Source organism: Tympanuchus pallidicinctus, unplaced genomic scaffold (genome assembly GCF_026119805.1).
Source record: "Tympanuchus pallidicinctus isolate F22 unplaced genomic scaffold, pur_lepc_1.0 scaffold22, whole genome shotgun sequence".
Taxonomy (NCBI): domain Eukaryota; kingdom Metazoa; phylum Chordata; class Aves; order Galliformes; family Phasianidae; genus Tympanuchus; species Tympanuchus pallidicinctus.
The window spans coordinates 3,699,268-3,719,849 of record NW_026294739.1 but is presented as its reverse complement, the minus strand read 5'-3'; the positions used below and the strand labels follow the sequence as shown (position 1 = coordinate 3,719,849).

At 49.0% G+C, this 20,582-nt stretch overlaps 2 protein-coding genes across 2 annotated transcripts; both read left to right on the top strand.

Annotated features, from left to right (window-relative positions):
- Window positions 1-206: 206 nt before the first annotated feature.
- Window positions 207-8,499, top strand: TBCCD1 (TBCC domain containing 1). The gene is made up of 7 exons (XM_052686199.1): window positions 207-575; window positions 644-793; window positions 2,515-2,881; window positions 3,501-3,687; window positions 3,808-4,305; window positions 7,234-7,397; window positions 7,940-8,499. Exons 1-6 carry the CDS (start codon window positions 240-242, stop codon window positions 7,361-7,363), a joined length of 1,668 nt encoding a protein of 555 aa, XP_052542159.1. The 5' UTR covers window positions 207-239; the 3' UTR covers window positions 7,364-7,397; window positions 7,940-8,499.
- A 155-nt stretch (window positions 8,500-8,654) lies between these two features.
- Window positions 8,655-20,096, top strand: CRYGS (crystallin gamma S). Its single transcript, XM_052686200.1, has 2 exons — window positions 8,655-12,555; window positions 13,929-20,096. Exons 1-2 carry the CDS (start codon window positions 12,256-12,258, stop codon window positions 14,199-14,201), a joined length of 573 nt encoding a protein of 190 aa, XP_052542160.1. The 5' UTR covers window positions 8,655-12,255; the 3' UTR covers window positions 14,202-20,096.
- Window positions 20,097-20,582: the final 486 nt, after the last annotated feature.

The following is a 20,582-nucleotide window of genomic DNA, read 5'->3' as shown; positions in this document are numbered from 1 at the left end:
GCCATTGGGGAGCGGCCCGGCCCCGCGCGGCTCGAGCTGACGGCCAATCGCCCGCGCACACTTCACCACCGCCTCGCGGGCGCGGCCCAATCGCGTCGCAGAGAGTCGGAAGGAGAGGACGCCGACCAACCGCGAGGCGCGTCGCTTCTTCCCGCCTCCGCGCCGGCTCCCGTAGCCAATGGCGAGCGGCTCCCGAGGGGCGGGCGGGAAGCGTCCTCTCGTTGGTTCGCGCGGCCGTCATGGCGGCGGCCGCGGCGCTGTGGCCGCGAACGGAGCCGCTGCTGTTGGGCGCGCTGCCCGTGCCGCCGCCAGCCCGCTTGGGCCCCCACTACCTGCGCAAGATGGCGGCGTACGCGCGGGCGCGGGCGGCCGAGGGCTGTTACCCGCGGTTGAGCTGGCCGCGATGGCGGCACATCGCCTGCGGCAAGCTGCAGCTGGGCCGAGACCTGGCCTGGCTCTACTTCGAGCGCTTCCACGACCTCCTCCCGCCGCCCGATCCGCCCCGCCGACTGCAGCGCGCCGAGGCTGAGGCGGCGTGTGGCAGCGCCGAGGAGCTGGAGCGGGAGCGCGGCAAGGCAGGGCGCGGGGCCGGGGCGGGCGCGGGGCGGCCGGCGACACCTAACGGCCTCTCCCCTCTCGGCAGCTCTCCGTGGACACGCTGCGCTTCCTGCTCTTCCTCTACGTGCAGCAGCTGAACAAAGCCTCCCTGCGAACGTCCCTCATCGGCGAGGAGTGGCCCAGCCCCAGGGCCAGGGCTGCCGGGCTGCCGGGCAGGGCCGCGGGGCACAGCAAGGTAGTGAGGCTGTGGGGAGGGGAGGCTGCCTTGTTGGGCCTTCCTGGGCAGGGCGAGCTGCCGCCCTTCATAGCAAGCAGATTTGATGCGTTCCCTGTAATTGTTGCTAATAAGGTGTCAGTGGTTATATCCATGTAGCCGTATATACCCATGTGTAGCCTGGAGAAGGAGCCTCAGGGGGAGGCCTCATTGCTCTCTGTAACTCACAGAAAGGAGAGCATAGCAACTTTAGGTTTATTCTCACAGGTGACAGGTGATGGCCTCAAGTTTCACTAGGGAGGGTTAGATGTGGGTGTTTCTTCTCAGAAAGAGCACAGCTGCACAGGGAGGTAGGGTGGTCACCGTGCCTGAAGGTGTTCAGAGCTGTGGAAATATGGCACTGTGGGCATGGTGGGGTGGGCTCGGTTGTTGTGAAGCTGCTCTCTTAGCCTTTGTGTTCTCCTTTTAAGAAGCTGCAGCCGTTGCAGTTCTTTATAGCCAAACAGGAAGCTTATCCTGTACTGGAAACTGCTGCCCTATGGTTTGTTGTAGAATAAAGAGGTTCCAAGATGCCCCTTAGCAAAGCTACACGAAGTTGTGTTTCTGAGGGGCTGAGTACATTTGGTCACCTATGGATCAAGAGCGTGAAATTGTGAATGCATCCTGTAAAGCATTCTGAAAGAAGCAAAGTAAGGTGGATGTATTGGGTGCAGGTTGTGGGAAGGTCTGTATTTGTCAGTGAAATTGACAGCATTGTCATAAAGGCTGTCTGCATGCCTCAGCTGATTTCTGTTGGGGCTGTTATGAGCTGCACAGGCCTGGGAATGTAGATTGGAACAAGCTGAAACCATTAAAAATGGGCTGCGTGATCTTATACTAGAGGATTTAAAAAACAAAGAGAAAAATGAGAGAAACTGATAAATGGCTGTGGGTGAGGTAGCACTGGAGCATCCAATGGAATTGAAAAGTCGATGTTTTCTTCCAGCTGTGCTTCAGGGGCAGCTATAGAATGTAATTCTGAACAGGAACAAGAGCTGTTCCTGTGTTCCAGAGGATCTTTGTCACAGTGCTACGATCTCCAGCTGCTGTTGTAGGTGTGTTATTCCTGCCCCCAGCACAGTGAGGACAAGGTGTGATCATAGCTGAGTATTAATTCTGCACCTTGGCGGCCAGCAAAGCTTGTCTTTATTGGTGCCAGCCACAGCTCCAATCTCCCACTTTTCTTCGAATGGAGCCCTTTAAAATTTGAACTAATGCTTCTTTCAGAGCCTGGTTGGTTTATTGGTCTGCTTGCTTGTGAAGGAATGACCCTCTGCTTTTTTTATTATCTCTGGCTCCGCATCAGAAGCACTCAATCTCAGCTGAAGGTCTGGAGCAGATGCAGCGATCTTTCCAACAGACACATAGCAAGACCTTGGCTGTCAGTTACTGATTTGTTTCCTCCCTTCAATACTAGCAGCAGATGGCTGAATTTGTGCGGGAAGGATTGTAGGAGAATCTGCTTCTGCTTTCTAAAATGAAATATTTGATACTTAGAGTTAGAATGACACCATGTTTCTTTTTTTGGTGTGCTTGATGGTGAATCCAACTTCCTTTCTATGTGTGGAAAAAGTAGAGCAGCAGGACCGAGTTTGGCTTGCTTTCCTTCTTTTACAAGTATAAGCAAAGACGTGTTGTACAGAGTTGGTGGAGCTTGTCAGCTATGTGAGAATTCACCTTGTTCTTATTTTTCTGCCCCTAAGAACTGGAATGACCAGGACCACCTTGCCTTTGTGCTCACACACCTCTCAGACATGCTGGAGCTGCTGCTGGAGCCAGAGCAGCTCGGTGCCTCCTCGCACGCCACCCACAACAGCTTGGTGTCCTACGAAGCCGTCTGTGCCCTCAGCTTCCTCATCGAAGGCACTGTGAACAACTCGAGGACCATCCATCCTCTGCATGAGCTTGCCCTCTGGCAGCCCTGCCATGGGCAGAACGGCTACTCTAAGATCTCCAAAACCTTCTCCTTCCCCAAACTAGAGAACTGGCTGCGCTCCTGCCTGATAATAAATCCTTTTGGAATGACTGCCTGCCTACGGTCTGGGAAGAAGCTTGCGTGGGCACAGCAAGGTATCTGCAGGTCTTACCTTTATTCTTAGAGGCAAACTTCCAGTCTCAGTTCTTCTTGGTGACCAGGCATCTGGCAGTGGCATTGTGACTGCCTGTTTCCTTCTGCTGTTAGTAAATATAGGGAAAGTGATAGCTTAGGGGTGAGCCTGGGAGAGTAGAGGGTGCTGTGTGATGCCTGTGTGTAGTTTCTGGTCCTCGGGTTACTTTGTGAGCAAACATGAATGACTTTGCTTTCAAAGGCCCCTCTGAGTGAGGTCATTTATCACTACCATCATTGGTCATTGTTTAGGAACAGCCAGACATGGAAAAGAGATAATGTGATGTGTTTGTGGCAAAGCTGAGAACTGATCAAGGTTCTCATGCCTTGAATCACAGCTCTTCACCTGCAAGGGCACCCTACCCCTTAAAAGGATGGATAGCAGGACTTGTGTGTGGTGACACAGTGTCACTGCACTGCTGTGAAGTTTGGGGCTGATTATTTCCTTGAGAGATTGCTGAGTGATGTGGACAGTGAACCATCATGTCTGTTTCTCTCTGGCAGACATGTATATCCTTTATTTATTTTTTTCTTTTTTTTTTCTTTTTTAATTTAAATGCGTTGATTAACTCTGTTTTGCAGTTGAAGGAACAACCAGGAGAGCAAAGATTGCCTGTAACACTCGTGTGGTGCCTGAGGTGTCCCCTATGGTGATAATGAGCCAGGTTTACAAACAGACACTGGCCAAGAGCTCGGACACCTTGGTGGGTGCTCATGTCAGAATTCATCGCTGCAACGAGTCCTTCATTTATCTCCTCTCTCCTCTTTGGTGAGGTTTTGTTCTCTTGAGGCACAGCCAAATGTCCTTTCAGCACTTGCTCAAGTGCTAAGCTCTTGTTAAGCTCTAGTTGCAGTCTTCCCTGCTCACTGTATCTTTGTTGTTTTGCAGCTCTGTGACCATTGAGAAGTGCCAGAATAGCACGTTTGTGCTCGGCCCTGTGGAGGCATCTGTTCACGTCCACAGCTGTGACAATATCAAAGTCATCACCGTTTGCCATTGCTTGTCTCTTTCCTCCACCACTGGCTGTACTTTTCACATTCTGACTCCTACCCAGCCCCTTATCCTTGCGGGAAACCAAGCAATCAGCTTTGCCCCTTTCCACACCCATTACCCCATGCTGGAAGACCACATGGCTCAAGTGGGGCTGGCCACTGTGCCCAACTACTGGGACAGCCCCATGCTGGTGTGCAAGGAGGGCAGTGATGCCAGCGTCTTCCGCCTCCTGCCGCCCTTGGACTTCTACACCTTTGTGATTCCTTTTGAGATGGAAGGAGACACCACAGAGACACCAGGGGGGCTTCCCCATGCCTATCAGAAGGCACTGAATCAGCGAGAGCAGAAGGTGCAGATCTGGCAGAAAATGGTGAAGGAGGCGTGCCTGACCAAGTGAGTGCTGTATCCTGAAAGGCATCTGAAGCTCAGCACAGTTGTACATCATTCAGTGTGGTTCAGAAAAATGCTTTAGTACTGGGTTGGTTTGTGTGGGCTACATCTTGCCACTTCTAAAGCAAGTCGGCAATCTTGAGATCCTGGTCTTTGGCATTATAGTGAGGGGAATCATGTTTACAACTGAAAAAATGCTTTGTTGTGACTGCATTTTCCTAACCTGCAAAGCTGAAGGAAAACATGCCTAGATGCTGCTGAGGGCCAAGTTGAGGTGTCCTGGTGGCATGAGCTTATGGCTTCCCTCATGAGGGTATTGTCTCCTTGCTGTCTCTGTTCTGCTTCCAGTGCTGCATGCTGACATGGGTGAGATCTGGGCCAGTACCCTGAACAACAGCTCCACCAATTGTTGGCCTGCAGCTGATTGGTGATCATTCTTAAACCCAACCTTTACAGTGAAGCTTTAAATTACTGTCCCACCTGTTGTTGAGGTGAGCTAAGCATGTGCATGTGGATTTTAGAATACATCACCTCACGGACAGTAGCTTTTAAAGTTCCCTTTAAAATCCTCTGCCCAGCTTCTACTGTACTAGCTGGGCCTCTCCTCACTGGTCTCCTGTGCTGATATGCATCTGTTTGTTCTCTCAACGCCTGTTGCTGAGCTCTGAAAGAGTCCACCTTGTTTTCTTTGTCAGCGTGCTTTGTTGGGCTGTCAGGTGTAAAAATCTGTCAGCTTCAGTTTTGCTGCTTTATCTTTTGTGAACTACTTTGATGCAGCAATCTGAGGATCTTCCTTTGCAAATACAGAATGGAGGTAGAAATCCAGATACTTGGTTTAAAAGTCTTGAAGAGGTGAAAACAACTTTTGATCCCTCAAAAAGCCGTATTTGAGCTCTCCATTTTCTTCTTGTTCCGTGTGCTCAGTCCATGAGTTACAGTGGACACGTAACTGGGTGCAGAGAAGCAGTGATCTTAGAGAAGTTTAGTTTGTGGGATGCACAGAACATGAAAACCTGTTGAGTCAAACAGTCAGCACTTCCTGTCACACCAAGCTGCAGAGCTGTAGTCTGTTTGGTTGTTTTTAGAGCAGCCTCCTGAGCTTTCCCTGCTCCTTTCTGAACACCAGCTGCCTTTGTGCAGAGGAGCCTGCATTTGAAAGAGCTCCGCAGTGGGAAGGAGAAAGGATCCTTAGGGAGGATTTTGCTACAAGCAGAGGATGGCTGAGCAGTAGTGATCCAGTAGTGGTGACAGAGATGTAAAAACCTTCAAACCTCAGCATTGTATCTTGAAGAGCAGCAGAAAGTTTTAACTTCAGCTTTTGTGCTGGAGCATTGTGTCTGTTGGTCTCATCTACAGTGCTCCTCCTACTTCACCCATTGGAAACATGCAATAGAAACCAAGGCTGCTGCTTCTCACCCTGTTTTTATGAATGTGTTTTACCTACCAAAATCTAACAATTAAAGAAATATTAAATTATATAGACGATGCACTAAGATTTAGCAGCCTCTGCAGCAGTCAGAGGAGGTGACAGCTTGGTACTGGAGTGGCTTATTTCATGAAAGGGGGAAAAATGTGCCAGAATTAGAACCTTGCTGGAAAGAAGCTGGGCAGCTGGCAGTGTAAAGTGCCTCTGTGCTCTGTGGGCAAGGAGACAGCTAGAGAGACAACCCAGAGCAAGCAGATTGTCAGACTTGTAGAAAGAAGAAAAGCTGCTGGTGTTTGAACAGGGAGGTGAAAGAGTAAGAAGATGTCTTTCGAGAAGTTGAAGCTGTCTGAAGAAGGAGAGTGGGGGAAAAAAAGAATGTAAATCCTGCCAGGCTAAAGGTAAAAGCCCCGTAAGACAGGACCTGAAAGAGAGCTTGAAGAACAACTTGTAAAAGCGTAAAATCCTGCTTGCTCATTTTCTGAGCACATCAGAGAGAAAGCCTTTAAGGGTCTGTAGCAGATGGAGGTATATAATAAGCACTTGGAGAAGATAAACTCTAAGAGAAGAAAGAAGTGACTGCCTTTGTGTTCATATTCACTGGGGAGGAATTTAGGTTAGTTTCCAGCTTAGAAACCTGCTTTCTGGGGGATCTGTCAGTGAACGTTTCCAATGGAAGTGACAGTGCAAAGAAGAATCTTTAACTTGAAAAAAGGGTATACGAGGCCCCTCTGAAGCTGAGTGACACAGAAATGTATGGGAATGGTTTGCTGTTTTTTCCCAGTGCATGATAGAAGCATCAAAACAAATTAGGAACGGGGTCAAAACAAAACCATGCAATCTCCACAGGATATTGGAAACATTCGTGTTTTATGTAGGTTCAGAAATGAATTGTGTAAGCTCACAGGGGGGAAAAAAAAAGAATATCTGTCAGGAGCTATTCAAGAGTAGAAATTCAGGAGCTGAGCTGATCTCAGATGGCTGGGATGCTACTCTGGAGGAATACTGCCATGAGCCTGTGCTGCTCTTGGACATGTGACTGCTGATAGAGTGCCTGAACTAAGTGATGCACCCTGTTGTTGCTGCTCTTAGCAAAAACACAGCAGTTATTTCCCTGCAATGGAAATTATTTGAGGAGTGCTGTTTATATACACACAGTTTTCCTGATCTCCATCCTCTCTCTTCAAATGCTGTCAGTACAAAATTTTATGTCTTCGGTGCTTGAGCACTCGCTGCTGATCTGTGCACTGAGAGTAAAGCAGAGGAGGCCTTATGGAGCAGAGTGGCTGCTAGTGAAGTGGGGAAGCTTGCATGCCTAACTGAGTTCTGCCTTTGGGGTTAATTTTAGTTATATTCACTTGGTAGAAGCTTTCTTTTCTGGGCACGGTTCTTGAACCAAGCGCAGCTCTTAGCTGGGATTTGTAGAGGCTTGTTTTGGAAGTGAAGTTCATAAGCACAGAAAAGTGTTACTTCCGCATGCTTCTTTTCTGATCATCTTTTTGTTGCAGGGATCAAAGGAAGCAGTTCCAGATGCTGGTGGAAAGCAAGTTCTACGAATGGCTGATTCAGACAGGGAACCGTCAGCAGCTGGATAGCCTCGTCCCTCCTGCTGTGGGCTCCAAGCAGGCTGCAGGATAGCATCATGTTCCTCTGCACCAGAAGGAAAGGAAGGGTGAGTGGAAGGCGTCTCTTGATTCTTCTATTCCTAGAGGAATTGTCCCATGTTGGTGTGCACAGCCTAGGTGGAAGAGGCTGGGAGCTGTTCAGTGGAGATTCTCCCAAGAGCCTTGTGTTTGGTTTTATTTATTTTGCAGTCAGAACCTCTTATTAGTTGAGTTTGTTATGTGTGTGCTCGGCACCTCCTTTGTTCTCTGCAGGTGCTTTGTTGGGATCTGTAAAGGCAGATAGGCATGTTCTATGTGACTTGAAATAAAGACTTGAGCAGCCATCTTTTGAAAGATGTGTATTAATATCTGTGCTTACCTGTCTCACCTTTTGTTTAAGAGAATTGGGTGAGGCTTCAGATAATTGTTACTTTGCAGTCTTTCTTTTCCCAAGCAGAAGTGGTTTAGGAGCTGGAGGCAAGCTCTCATGACTCTCTTCTATTGCATGTTTCAAACCATAGGAAATGTTTTTATTTCCTTTATTTTTTCCCATTTTTCTTTGTCTTCGATAAGTGTTGGGCATAAAATCTGCACCTCTGCTTTGTTGTAGAGTTGTGGGAACAGACAGCGCTGTCCTGAAAACGTTTCCCATAAAGACTTTGCGGCTGTTCTGACTGCACGCGCTCGATGTGGATCTGATGGCCAGCCTGTGTGTGGATTTGGACATCTCTCTGGTTTAGGATTTGGACATCTCTCTGGTTTAGGATTTGGAATAGCTGCTGCTTTCCCAGGAATGTACTGTAACTGTTGTGTTGGTAAATGAGAAGGAAGGTGCGTGCTGCTGGAGGATGATGAGGAAGTACATGTGCCCCTTGCTGCAAGGAGGCTGGTGTCATGGTTACCATCTGTGGTGTCTGTGTGTGTGTCCAGCAAAGGAGCCTTTCCTGATGTACAGCTGGCTGTCACACGTGTCTTTATTGTACAGGCCAGCTGCCCTGCTTTTATAAATGTGAAAAACAAATGTTTGATCGTTTATGAATGAAATGCTATAGTTTTTTTTTTTTAATATGAAGACAGCACTTAAGCAGTGTGATTTGGGTGGAATTACCTTTCTTGTATATTTGACGTGTTTGACAGATGTCAATAAAACTCAAGGTAAGCCTGACACAAGCTCTAGGGAATGAGTTTTACCTATACAATTATTGTTAGGGGAACACAGCATCTTCACTGCTTCAATGAACTGTATACTGGTCAGCTGAGAGAAAAGCACTGATTTCTTAATAGCAGTGGAGCCGAAGTCTTTGCAGGCTGTCTTAGTGCAGTATTTTGACACAAACACAATCTCCTACATTTGTTATTTCTTAGCAGACTATCAACTTGAGTGAGTCCCACTCTCACGCTGTGTTGGTGGACCCTCTCTTGGGGAGGTGTGCTCATAGCTGAGCCCCTGAGTGAGCTAGGCAGAGTATGCAGAGGCACTGATTGCATGGATGGCTGAATGCAGCAGCTGTGTGATTTGTTAGGAGTTATCCACACTGAGGGTGGATGGAGGCAATGGAATTCAGTGCCCTGGGGCTCATGGCAGTCAGGCTGCTAGTTACAGAAGGTCTCTCTGGATTCCTGGGGAGGCAGTCCATTTGAATCAGGAATTGGAGCTGGCATCAGGTACTGATTTGGGGTCTGGTAAACGTGTGCTCATCGTTACCAGCTGAAGATTTGGCATCTTCAGAAGTTGTGCCATAGGAAAGCATTTGTAAAGCTGAGCTTTTCAGTATCTGAGGGTGAGTCTTCCTCCAAACCTTCAGCACCTGTCCTCTGTCACCTTGGCTGCTCAGTGTCACTTGAGGACCAGACCTTGCTTTCTGTCAACACCTGAGCTCTGGGTCAGTTCTTAATGAAAGCAGAGTTATATTCATCTGCAGCTTTTGTTCTTTGGCACTGATGGCAGCTCTAGTTCCACTTCTGTTTTTAGTACTTAGTAAAACTGTAAGATTTAATTCTAAGGCATTAGGCAATACGAGGGGAGTTTTTCATATTTAGTCAGCATCAGTGCAGTGGAGCTTGGAGATGTCCTGCTGAACTTGCTGGATTGCCTTCTAGTAGGAACTCGGTTCTGGTTGGACTCTGAAACATCTGTGGATGTCTCCACTGCTTGCTAGCACTGAGAGCTCTGAACAGCAGTGCTAGATGAATCAGAACACCTAAAATAGGGAGAGGATGAGGTAGTGCTGTGCCTCTGTCACTGACGGTTACATGCGAGTGTAACTTCCTACAAGGTGCAGCAAAGCTGCAGCAGTGTGTGTGGGACAGCAGAGAAATAAGGTCTGTGTGTTTCAGGCACGGCTGTGCCAGCTTCGTGCCCCTTTGTCTTGCTAAGCCTTTGGGATGCTGCAGTGAATAGCTGCAGAGGTGTTTGTTATAATGCAGTGGCTTGGGGAGAGGTGTGGATAGACAGAAGCCAGTATTCCTCTCCCTCCCTGCTCAGTGGGCCAGAGGAGGGCAGAAGAAATGATCCCTTGCTTGAATTGCAAGCAGTGGGGTAAGATTTTTTGAGTGGAATTTATCACTGGTAAATTTTGTCAACTCAGCTGAGGATATACTATAAAAATGCACAGCATCTCTGCTGTGCAGATGTTTCCATTGTGTGCTTTTGAAGTAGGCCCTTTAAGCAGAATCTGTTCCTTGCAACCCTGTGCTCTTCCCTGTGCATTTGTCCACCCTTTCCTGGCTCCCTCCCTTCATTGTGAGGGAACAGTTCTCCAATAAGTACTTGAGTTTCTTCCTTACAGATGGGGATAGGCCTCTTTAGAGCTGACTGGGAACAATTCTTGTTTGACATGCTTACAAGGAGGAGAGCAGCCAAAATAGCCCCCTACACCCCTGTTTTCCAGGACTTGGCAGGGGGCTGTGTGTTTTGAGTGCGTTTGGCAGAGTTTTGGTGTTCTGACTCAGCAGATGATGACAAAGGGAGGACGGCGAAGCGTTCCTTTATTCCATAATCCTGTTTGCTTTTCTGGAAACGGGCTATAGCCTCAGAATCACTGACTCAATTTTTGGATCCTATTCTCATGACAAAGCGGCTGTCTGGTTTCAAACAAGCCCATTATAAAAAGGGTGCCTGGGTCCTGCCTGTTTTATAACAGGTCCTGACTCGCCTCCAGCACTGGGAAGTTTGGCTGGAACAGAAAATGTCCAGGGCTGGACCAAAGGTAAGCTTGTTTGCAGCCTATACACAATATATACACGAGCCTGATTCACTATGTGCAGCAAAATGTCTGGGATCAGTTAAATCAGTGAATGAGTGCAAATCTCATCTTTTCTCTGTGCCACGCTCATGTTGCAGAGAGGGAAAGAAAAGGCAAAGGAGCCCATGAAACGGTATTTCCCACAACCTAAGCAAGTGATGTGCCCTAGAAAGAGGTCACTGCCCCTGTGCTGCTTTATTAGGTACTGCTAAGTATTGCTTACAGTTGCTGCTTATGAGTTTCCTTCTAACACAGCTGCTGTAGGAAGAAATGTGGTAATTGCTGTTAGGTGGCCGATGCAGTATGAGTTTTGCAGTCATGTAAGGAAGATCTGCTGGGGCAAATCTGTTATCTGCCAGGTAAGCCCCAAAGAAAAGTTTGGACAGTGAGCAGCTAAGGGGATATCACTGTGAGCAGAGCAACTGAATGGCTTTACTGACGGGAGGCGATTTGCATCGGAGTAACGTGTGACTGAAAGGAACTGACGGATCTGGAATTGAAATCTGCAGTTCACCTGTCATCGTCCTGTGGGTGGAAACCGTCTGCCTCCTCTGTGTCTGTAGCATCACAGGGAAGTTGAGAAGTGCTGAGTGAGGGACTGGAGTGAACTGGGGGTGTGTGAAGGGCAACACAGGCGGGCAGGAGCCGTCTCCTTCAGCCTCTATGTGCTTTAGAAAGAAAGCAGCAAACCACACCTCCAGTTGGTCACTGCTTAGTGGCTATAGCATACTTTTCTGTGGCTTTATAAATACAGGGAGAATATCTCCCAAGGAACAGAAAGTAGTGTTGAATTGAAAGATACTTGTGCTCCTCAGGGTGGGAAGGGGACCTCAGTTGAGCTCTCTATTACAAAACAGTAGGCCACCTTGGCCAACTTAATAGGCAAATATGTTGCTGTGATAGGGCACGTGAACCCTGGTCAGTGTGCTGGTAGGCACACTGATTGACCAGCAGTAACAGTGGCTAACTTATTTTTTACAGAAAGTGAATGTATAAAAAAATATAGTGAGGTTCTAGATTTGAGTCTAGTTCCAAGGCTGAGATGGCAGCCTTGGACTGTATTTATCACAGTGATATTAAATCAATACAAGAAGCCAAGGTGCTGTAGGTGAAGTACAGCTAGCTGGGATCAAGAGGTGATTGTGTATCTTAATGCACTATGGAATAAACAAGGAATCAGCTGGTTGATGTTTGCTATGACTGGGAAAGCTATGACCAGGGGATACTGAGACTGCTGGTGTTTTGCTTTGCCCTAGCACTAGCTAAGTCTCCTTTGGGGACAGAGGGTGAAGAAGTCAGGCTGGTGTGCATGGAAAAATGGATTACAGTCCTGTGTGTTAGATGTTTAAATCACCGGGGCAGGGAAAATTCTGTCCAGAGTAGCTGTGGGAATTGGCTGAGGCAATTTCCAATGTTGCCAAACGACCCAGGCAGCATGCATGGGGCTGATGCCCTTCTAAGGAAGCTTGAAAAGGGCAAATGCTGCCTGAGTCTGCACGATGTCGAATCAACTGACTTGCACATCAGTTGTCCTTTCTCTGGAACAGTTGAGTTCGGGAATTCATTTTTTTGCCTTTTTTTTTTTTCCTATCTCTCTCCATGTTGGAGGCAGCAGGGCTTACAGATGGGCTCAGGTTATGGCTGTGTGCTTTGAAGCGATGCCCTTCCAGTGGCAACACCAATGCTGCTCCTGGAGGGAGGCGGAACCCCCTGCTTCTCTCTCCTGCTGGTCTTTCAGGTCACCTTCTATGAAGACAAGAATTTCCTGGGTCGTCGCTACGAGTGCAACGCCGACTGCCCTGATTTCCACACCTACCTGAACCGCTGCAACTCCATCCGGGTGGAGGGAGGCACCTGGGTGGCCTATGAGAGGCCCAACTATTCGGGGAACATGTATGTGCTGAGGCGGGGGGAGTATCCTGACTACCACCACTGGATGGGCCTCAATGACCGCCTCGGCTCCTGCAAAGCTGTCCACATAGTAAGTGTGATGCTTCCCTAGGGGTGTCTTAGTTCACCAACCTGCCACTTCAGTTGCTTTGTCGTGTCATAGATGGGCTTGGGTTGGAAGAAACCTCAAAGACCATCCGCTTTCAGCCCCCATCACGTGTGGGGTTACCTCCCCTCAGATTAAGTTGCCCAAAGCATCCCATTCATCCTGGCTTTGAGCACCTCTAGGGATGGTGCTTGCTGGTAGCCCCCATCTTCCTGGGGTCCCTATGAAGAGGACAGCAATAGGTGTGTGGCACCAAGTGCCACAGCTGGGGTAATGACTTTAGGGGGAAGCAGCCTCCAATCTGGCAGGGTGGGAGTATGGTGTTAGAGCTGAGTGTTACTGCCCTGGTGTCAGTACCAGCAGCATAGCTGATGCCTGGTGGGCACAGTGTTGATGGGTCAATAATTGGACTAGCTGATCTTAATGGTCTTTTCCAACCTTAATGATTCTGATCTGTGCATTACTGACATGGGTAGCACTACCATGATTTGCCATTGAATGGAGCAGGTCTTAAAGCTGCAAGAGGTTTTTGCTTTCGTCTGTTGTGGGTTTGAGGTGTGAGTAAACCCCTTAGCCTAGGAATAGTTGTCAGCCACTTCAGAGCTCTGAACTACTACAAGGGATGGAGCAAGAGCACGTGGGAGGTGTAAGAGCAGCAAAGCGTCCTCCGCCACCGTGAAGAGCAGAGGTGATGCTGCATGTCCCCTGTGCTTGGCTTCCCCTCCCATACTTGGGGAGGTGGCATGGGGACCGACTGATCGTAGATGTTGGTTCAGAGCCCCTGGAGCAGTGACACAGAGCTGTGAGACCCTGCAGAGTTTGGCTGGGGCTGGTAGTGAGAACAGGCGGAGGGGAGGTGGGGGGAGACTGTGTCCAGACAGCCACAGATTAAAACCACCACGGTGCCTTCAGGCAACACAGCGCTTGAAATCACAGTGGAAAATACCCGTGCTGCGTTCGCCTGTAATACAACCCAGCTGGGGTCAGCAGCTCATTAAACTCCTCATTGCCCAGAGGAGCGGGGAGCAGAGGGGTGCATCCCTCCTGATGCTCGCACTGAGTGGCTACAGGCTTTGAGCAGGCTGCCTGCATAGGATAGAGCCCAGCACGTGCTCATCTCTCTCCACACCCATCTGGAACTTGGGCTGTGGTGGGGGTTTAGGCTGAAAGTGCTCTTTGCATATGATGCTTGGTCAAGAATTACCCCACACTGTGTTTAGGGGCTGATGTGAGCTATTCAGAACCATGCTGGTGTGTTGGTGTGTTGGTGCTTGACCTGAGCTTGGCTGTGCCTTGCCTCTGCTTCTACCCCAGACGCATCCCAAACCCCCTGCAATTCTCTCCCTTCTTCCTTCCAGCCAAGTGGAGCCCAGGGCCACATCCAGGTGTTTGAGAAGGGGGATTTCGGTGGGCAGATGTTTGAAGCCACTGAAGACTGCCCTTCCATCCTGGAGGAGTGCCACTTTCGTGAGGTCCACGCCTGCCGGGTGCTGGAGGGCATCTGGGTGTTTTATGAGCACCCCAACTACCGGGGCAGGCAGTACCTGCTGCCCAAGGGCGAGTACCGGCAGCCAGTGGAATGGGGAGCAGTGACCCCTGCCGTCCAGTCCTTCCGCAGCATTGCTGAGTGAATGGTGGGGAGCTGGGCCCCCAATAAAGCACTTGAGTCACTCAGAAGCTCTGTCCTGCTTTTACCCCATGTGTGAACCTGTTAGCCAGGTGCTTTCTTTGGGCAGAACAGTCTCCACCAGCTCCCACTGCCTCCAACTCTGGTCTCCAGCTCTGCAATGGGCAGAGACTCTGGAGAATGGGGGTTGCTGGGCATCCTGACTGTATTAGGACCACTAAAATAGGGAAGTTAGAAGAGGATAAAGAGGTTGGACGTGGACAGAGATAATGAACACCTCTCAAAACTGAGTTCTGAGATTGCTGCTTGGATGTTCCCAAAGAGCAGCAGAGGATAGGAAGCAGTGAGTCCCCAGGCCCTGGAGACATGCACTGAGCAGAAGGGGCCACCGGGCTCCCAGTCGTCCCACAGTTTGGAACATCTGCTTTGCCCTGTGCCACTAGATGTCAGGCTGGTTGTGCCCATGCAGGAAGCAGTGATGCAAGTCCCTCCTCGTGGGGACTCCAGCCTGTTTGCATGTGGAGCAGAGGGACCCCAGGCTAATGATGGCAGTGGAAGCAGAGCCCTTGCAGCCACGCTCCCCAGTCTCCTTGGTTGATGTATGAGGTTATTACAGAGCAGGGAGGCAGGCAAAGTGATGTTTGTCAACCTGCAGCCCCCGGGAGCACAGCTCCCTGCAAAGGGCGATGTGTGTCCCCATCCTCCCCCAGTCCCCCCTTTGCTCTCTGCCACGTCTCTCCTTTCCTCTGAGGTTTAATTCTGTCTCCTCAGACACTCCAGCATTACCCAGCTCTTAGCAATTGGGGTCGGTGCACGAGCCATCCCCCAGCACCTTGATCAGCTTCCAGCAAAGCTCTCTGGGACCCTCCCTGGGAGATCTAAAGGGCACCAGCTTGAGCGTGGCATGCATGTTGGGTTTTGTTGCCTTTCCCATTTCTACATGGAAGATCCCTGCAGGTGGGATAGCAGCTGGTGAGTTTGGGCACTGCGATTCCTGCTGCCCCCCCACGTTGGGGCACCAAGCTCTGCTTCGCCCCTGCAGTCACATTACCTCCCTGCATCCTTCCTGTGCATCACCTAAACGCAATTATCCCAGCTCTTCCCCTCCCCATCCTCCTGCCCTCTGGTAAATTCCACATTGTACCCCGAATGCTGGCAAGCAAGGCAAACAACAGTAAAATATGCTAGTTGTGTGGGTTTTATTTTATTTTATTATTATTCCTGATTACTTTTTCCACTGGGGGCTCCCTCGTTGCGGGTGTCTGGGAGCAGCGGGAGCGCAGGCCATCCAGCCCAGCCCGCTTGACGGCTAATTTCCATTTTTCAGTATCAGGGGGTCTGCTCCGGTAATTGGCATGCAGATTGAGTCTGATGGGCCTGTTCCGTATGAGAAAAGGCTCCGCTCGTTAGAATAAGCCAACCCCAGGCTGATGGATGGGGCAGAAGGAGGTCATTGCGAAAGAGAATACAGTGATATGCGTGCACAAGATGGGAAATTTCTCCCCCTTCCCCCCCCCCCACTTTCTTTATCCGGCCAACTCTAATCTATCATATTTCATTGAGACAAATCCTGCTCCGTTTCTTTCTCCTTTTTCCCTCGAAGGGAAATGTGCTGGAACCTGCTCCTGGATTTAATAAGAAGATGGTGTGGTGGCGCTGGAATTAAAGCGGTGCCATGGTTCATTAGCAGCTGGGGAGCGCGCCGAGCTGGCCCAGATGTTAATTACACTTTGGGAATTAATTTCTATAAGGCGCTCCTCTCCTCTATCATCCCTAATCCAGCAGGCACGCCAGGACTTCTCACAGCAGAAGCTGCAGGGTGGGCATCTGTCCCCTCCTCTGTCCTGTCTGTCTGTCCCCTGTCTGTCTGTCCTGCTGCTATGTACCATCCCCTACGTTACTGTCCTGGGACCATAGCTAGGCAGGCTTGACAGCGTGCTTTCAAGCCATGCAAAGTAGATTCAGAGGCAGAGCCAAGCTGCTCCATGCCCTGTGTTAAACACCCCAGCTTGGAGTTCCCCTACAATCGCAGAGGGAGATGGAGACGGAAAGGCACAGCGCTTGAGGGATCAGCTGTCCCTTTGACAGTCCCCAGCAGAGGGCAATAGAAGCAAATGCAAGAGGCAAGACTTTGCAAGTGATGTGCAAGAGGAGTAGTTTGCAAGCCAGGGACATGCAGGCAGGATGATGTGCAAGCAGAGCCATGTGCAAGTAGAATAATGTGCAAGCAGTGTGATGTGCAAGCCCAACCACGTGCAAGTGGAATGATGTGCAAGTAGGGGTAGGTGCAAGCACAGGTTTATGCAAACAGAGCCGTGTGCAAATGAGGCTAATGAGTTATAGAATCATAAAATCACCAAGGCTAGGAAAGACCTACAGGATCACTCGGTCCAACCATCCTCTGATCACCAATAGTTCTCAATGCAATGGAAGCAATGTACGAGTGAGGGCAAGGTGCAAATGGAGCAATGCACAGGGGGAACAATGCAAACGAGATGTGCAAGTGAAGCAATGCTTGGGGAGGTGGGGCTTGAGAAAGCAATCAAAGCAAAACAGAGCAATTGAGGAGTATTTTCATAGAATCATAGAATCTTTAAGGTTGGAAAAGAGTTCTAAGATGATCAGGTCCTACCACAAACCCATTCCCACCATCCCCACTAACCACGTCCCATTGGTTCTCCATTGGTAGGACTGAAATCTGAGTGCAAACGATTGCTTTAGGTTTGGAGGGAGAAGGAGATCTTTGAGAGGAGAAGATAATGAGGGCAGTGTTCCTGCCTGGGTTCCCAGACCTGGCATTTTTGGGGTTAGGAAATCATCTCATTAGAATGACACCAATGTGCCCATCTCGTAAATATCCCCTTTCATTCTACAACATGATCCAGTTCATTGGGATTATTACCTGTTCCAGCCTAAGCAAATGGCAGACAGCTATTTCCTAATGGGGAGGTGTTATGGCCACTTATTAACGAACAATGCGTCGTTAAGAGGAGAGAGATTCAGAGGTCCTAAATGCATTTCAAAGGACACAGTGCAAGCGGAGCCCACCGTTGCATATCTCGGGAACATGGGCAAAATTTCTAACAAGGAATATACTGGGCTCAATGTAATTAACTAATTCTCAATCAAAAGGGTTTTAGAACTGAATGGTCAGGTAATTCAGTTACGGGTTTTCTAATGAAGCGCAGTGTGCCAAGGCAGGGGAGATCAGGGCTGAGATCAGGGCACTGCTCCTTCTGTGGGGCCACTGCACACGTCCCCAGGGCAGCTGGAGGTGTTCCACGTGGTGTGACCCCATAGCTGATTTTCGTCACCCCATACCTGATATTTCTCATCCCATACCTGATTTTTGCCATACCAATGGCTCCTCCAGGCCAAAACTTATGGATGGGGCTGGGGGACTTGGGTCCATGCAGCCCATCCCATAGCACCTCCCAAACCCCCTCTGGAGACCCCAGCAGGGGAGGTTTCCCCCTCCACCCCCCAAATCCAGCCTCCAGTTAAAAGCAACATTGTTCTCCGTGTATGAAAGGAGCCTCCTCCAATCCTCCAGTAGTTTCCCTTATTATAGAAAGTTGGTTTGCTCACTTTACAAAGGGAAATGTATTATGAATCTTCCCTTCATTCCCCTCCTTTTTTTTCTCCACGTTTAACAACCGATTTGTGTGTTGCATGAAAGTTACACAGTTCTTTAGATGCATTTGCTATTTTATTTTCTTTCATTCAAAAATATGTCAGTAATCTTTTTGTTAACATGAAAGATAAAGGATTAGTAATGCAAGATGCAGTTTTCTTGTAACCTTCTTGAAAGCAGACTATAGTTTCTTATCTGGCTCTAACATTCATTTTCCTGAAATGAAAAAAAAAAAAAAAGAAAAAAAAAGGACTTTTAAAATGAAATAAACTATATTCGATTCAGAGGAGAAGCACTAGCGAAGAAATTTATTGCAGCTGACAGAAGGGAGAGCTGCACAGAAGTCCTTCTGCTGCAGCAGCCGGCCCCTCTCAAACAGAACCATGCATGCATGCACACCCACGTGCACAGGGAATGCAGCTTCAGGGGGCAAAGCAGCAAAGCCAAGCCTTGTGCCATCGCTGACACATCACAGCTTGAGTCTGGCAGCCATGGCAAGCTGCTGCTTGTGAGGCATTGGGCTGTAGAGCTGGTGGTGATAATTGCATGGAGAACATCCAGCTGGGACATCCCAAAGTGGAGCTGGGCTTGGTTAGTGTTGGTGTTCATACTCACTGCATCCCTGTTGGGTTTGGTTTTGTCTTTGAGTTTGGCTTGTGAACCTAGTGGTTTTTGGGGTAATCATGGTGCAGGGTGTCCTGCACACCTTGGAGACTGCAGGGAGCAAGAAGAGGTGGTATTCCTTGCACTGATGTCTCTTGAGCACCATATGTTCAAGGGAAGGTTGCTGTGGTGGTCATGAGTGCAGCCCAAACTCTCTGATGGCTGTGAAGCATCACAGTGCATGCTGTGCCCATGGCATTAAGTGCCCACAAGCAAAGCTCAGGTAGAATCTAAAAGGAGGTGGATGAAACGAAAACCTGACCATTGGAGCAGGAATTATAGTCTGGGACAGGAGGGATGGAGGCAAGAGCTATGGTGTGGGTCAGGAACCAGCAGTGCTTGGAGGAGCCATCACAGCTGGGCATGCAGAGTGCCCGGAGGTGGTGCTGGTGGCTGCAGCTCCTAGGCTGTGTGCTGTATCTTCTGCTGATGGCTCACAGCACCATGCTCTGTGTAGTCCTTGGGTGGACCAGACGGACCTGCTGCTGTCATTTCTGACCCCAGCCATTCTGGGATTGTCTTCCAAGGGAAAACTTTACATCCCTTTGCTTCATAGATGCGGAGAATGGAAGGTTTCAGTTTGCACCAATCTCCTTGGGTGGAGAAACCATGGCTGTGATAGCAGAAGAAATGCAGAGAGCCCAGGTGGAGCAATGACCCAGGGGCCTGAGGGTTAAATCATGATATAGAATGTCAGATTTCTACAGCAATTAGCTAATGGGCCCTGAGCACGTGCAAGGTGCTTTCCCCCCATCACGTGCATTTGGTTAATACCGAGTTGGCGCTATAGGGAGCTGTGCTTTCAAGTTTGTTTATAACCTCATTTGTTGTTTTGCTCTGGAGAAACTTGATATTTTCTATTGCCGATGGAAATGCTGATGTCTTTTGTGCGTGACATAGCTTGCATCCTGCTCCTTGTGCAGGGCTTCACAATCACAAAATACAACAAGGAGGCGTCGTCTTTGGGCTCAAATCTTTGTCTTTAGAGTCCTGTGCCAGCACATCTGTGCTTTCATTTGAGGGAAAGTGGGTTTTCATATCAAAGGGGCCCCCCCATGACCAAGCCTTCCCTCTCCCCCTCTCTGCCCCGGCACACACGCTCTTTTAATATTTCATATATTTCCTAAGCTTTTATGCCTCTAAAAGAGAAGTGAATTTGTGGAGAGTTGAGCTCTCTAGAGCTGTACTTCAGAGCTGGGAAGTAATTCAGGGTGAAGCCTGTATTAATCTCAGGTGAGAGAGATATTTAAATTCAGGCTACCAGTGTGAATATAAAATGGGGATCTCTTTACAAAAATTTCAAATTGTAATATGCAAAGCTTAAAGAAAAGAAACCCCAAGGGAACAGCTTTCTTCCGGAACATTTTGTTCCAACCATCATCTCTTTACCTTTATTTTTTTATTTCAGAAACCCTCCCTTTGCCATTTTGTGTATTTTTTTTATTTTACTTTATTTTTTTTTTTTTAAATTAAATCTCATAGAGTTTTGAAAGATGAAATTCTCCATCACGGGGAGAACGGCGGTGGGGCGAAGGAGGAAGAAGTGGAAAACGATGTGCAGACCCAGATTTGAGCTGCAGCAGAAGGAAGGGACCCGCGGCCCCTGCCGTGTTTTTCTTCTCCCCAGCCCTATTTTCAAAGCAGATGCATGGGGTGAAGAGCTCAAAGGCATTGCTGGAAACCCTTCTGCTGCTCTGGGTGCAACAGTGGGAATTGGAACTGAAATCCTAACCCTAATCCCCACCGGGAGGGAGGTTGAGGCAGAGCACGGTGCCCTTGCTGTTGCTGTCAGCTCATGGCACGCGTCCACCCGCTCTCTCCTTCTGCACAGATAACATGTTAGTATCGATCTCTCATCCCAGGCAGCCTATCTGGGAGTGTTTCAGTGGGGAGGTGAATTGGTTTGGCAGTGGATTGAGCCTGGTGTTGTGCTCCTGTTGCTGCTGCACACCCCTCTGGCTCCCAGGTCAGGAGGAATATGTGACAGATGACACGCCATTATCAGCGCCGTCAATTAATTAAATTACACATTATGCTTATGAGAGTGATACACTGAGCCACTCTAGATTAAGTGTCTCAATTAAGTCT

What these genes read in the sequence shown, in the direction of transcription:
- TBCCD1 (XM_052686199.1), top strand. Translation starts at nt 240, where the DNA reads ATGGCGGCGGCCGCGGCGCTGTGGCCGCGAACGGAGCCGCTGCTGTTG. An exon ending in TGGAGCGGGAGCGCGGCAAG is followed by an intron (nt 576 to 643) that starts GCAGGGCGCGGG and finishes CCCTCTCGGCAG; the next exon opens with CTCTCCGTGGACACGCTGCG. An exon ending in AAGGAGGCGTGCCTGACCAA is followed by an intron (nt 4,306 to 7,233) that starts GTGAGTGCTGTA and finishes TTTTTGTTGCAG; the next exon opens with GGATCAAAGGAAGCAGTTCC.
- CRYGS (XM_052686200.1), top strand. Translation starts at nt 12,256, where the DNA reads ATGCTGCTCCTGGAGGGAGGCGGAACCCCCTGCTTCTCTCTCCTGCTG. An exon ending in CCTGCAAAGCTGTCCACATA is followed by an intron (nt 12,556 to 13,928) that starts GTAAGTGTGATG and finishes TCTTCCTTCCAG; the next exon opens with CCAAGTGGAGCCCAGGGCCA.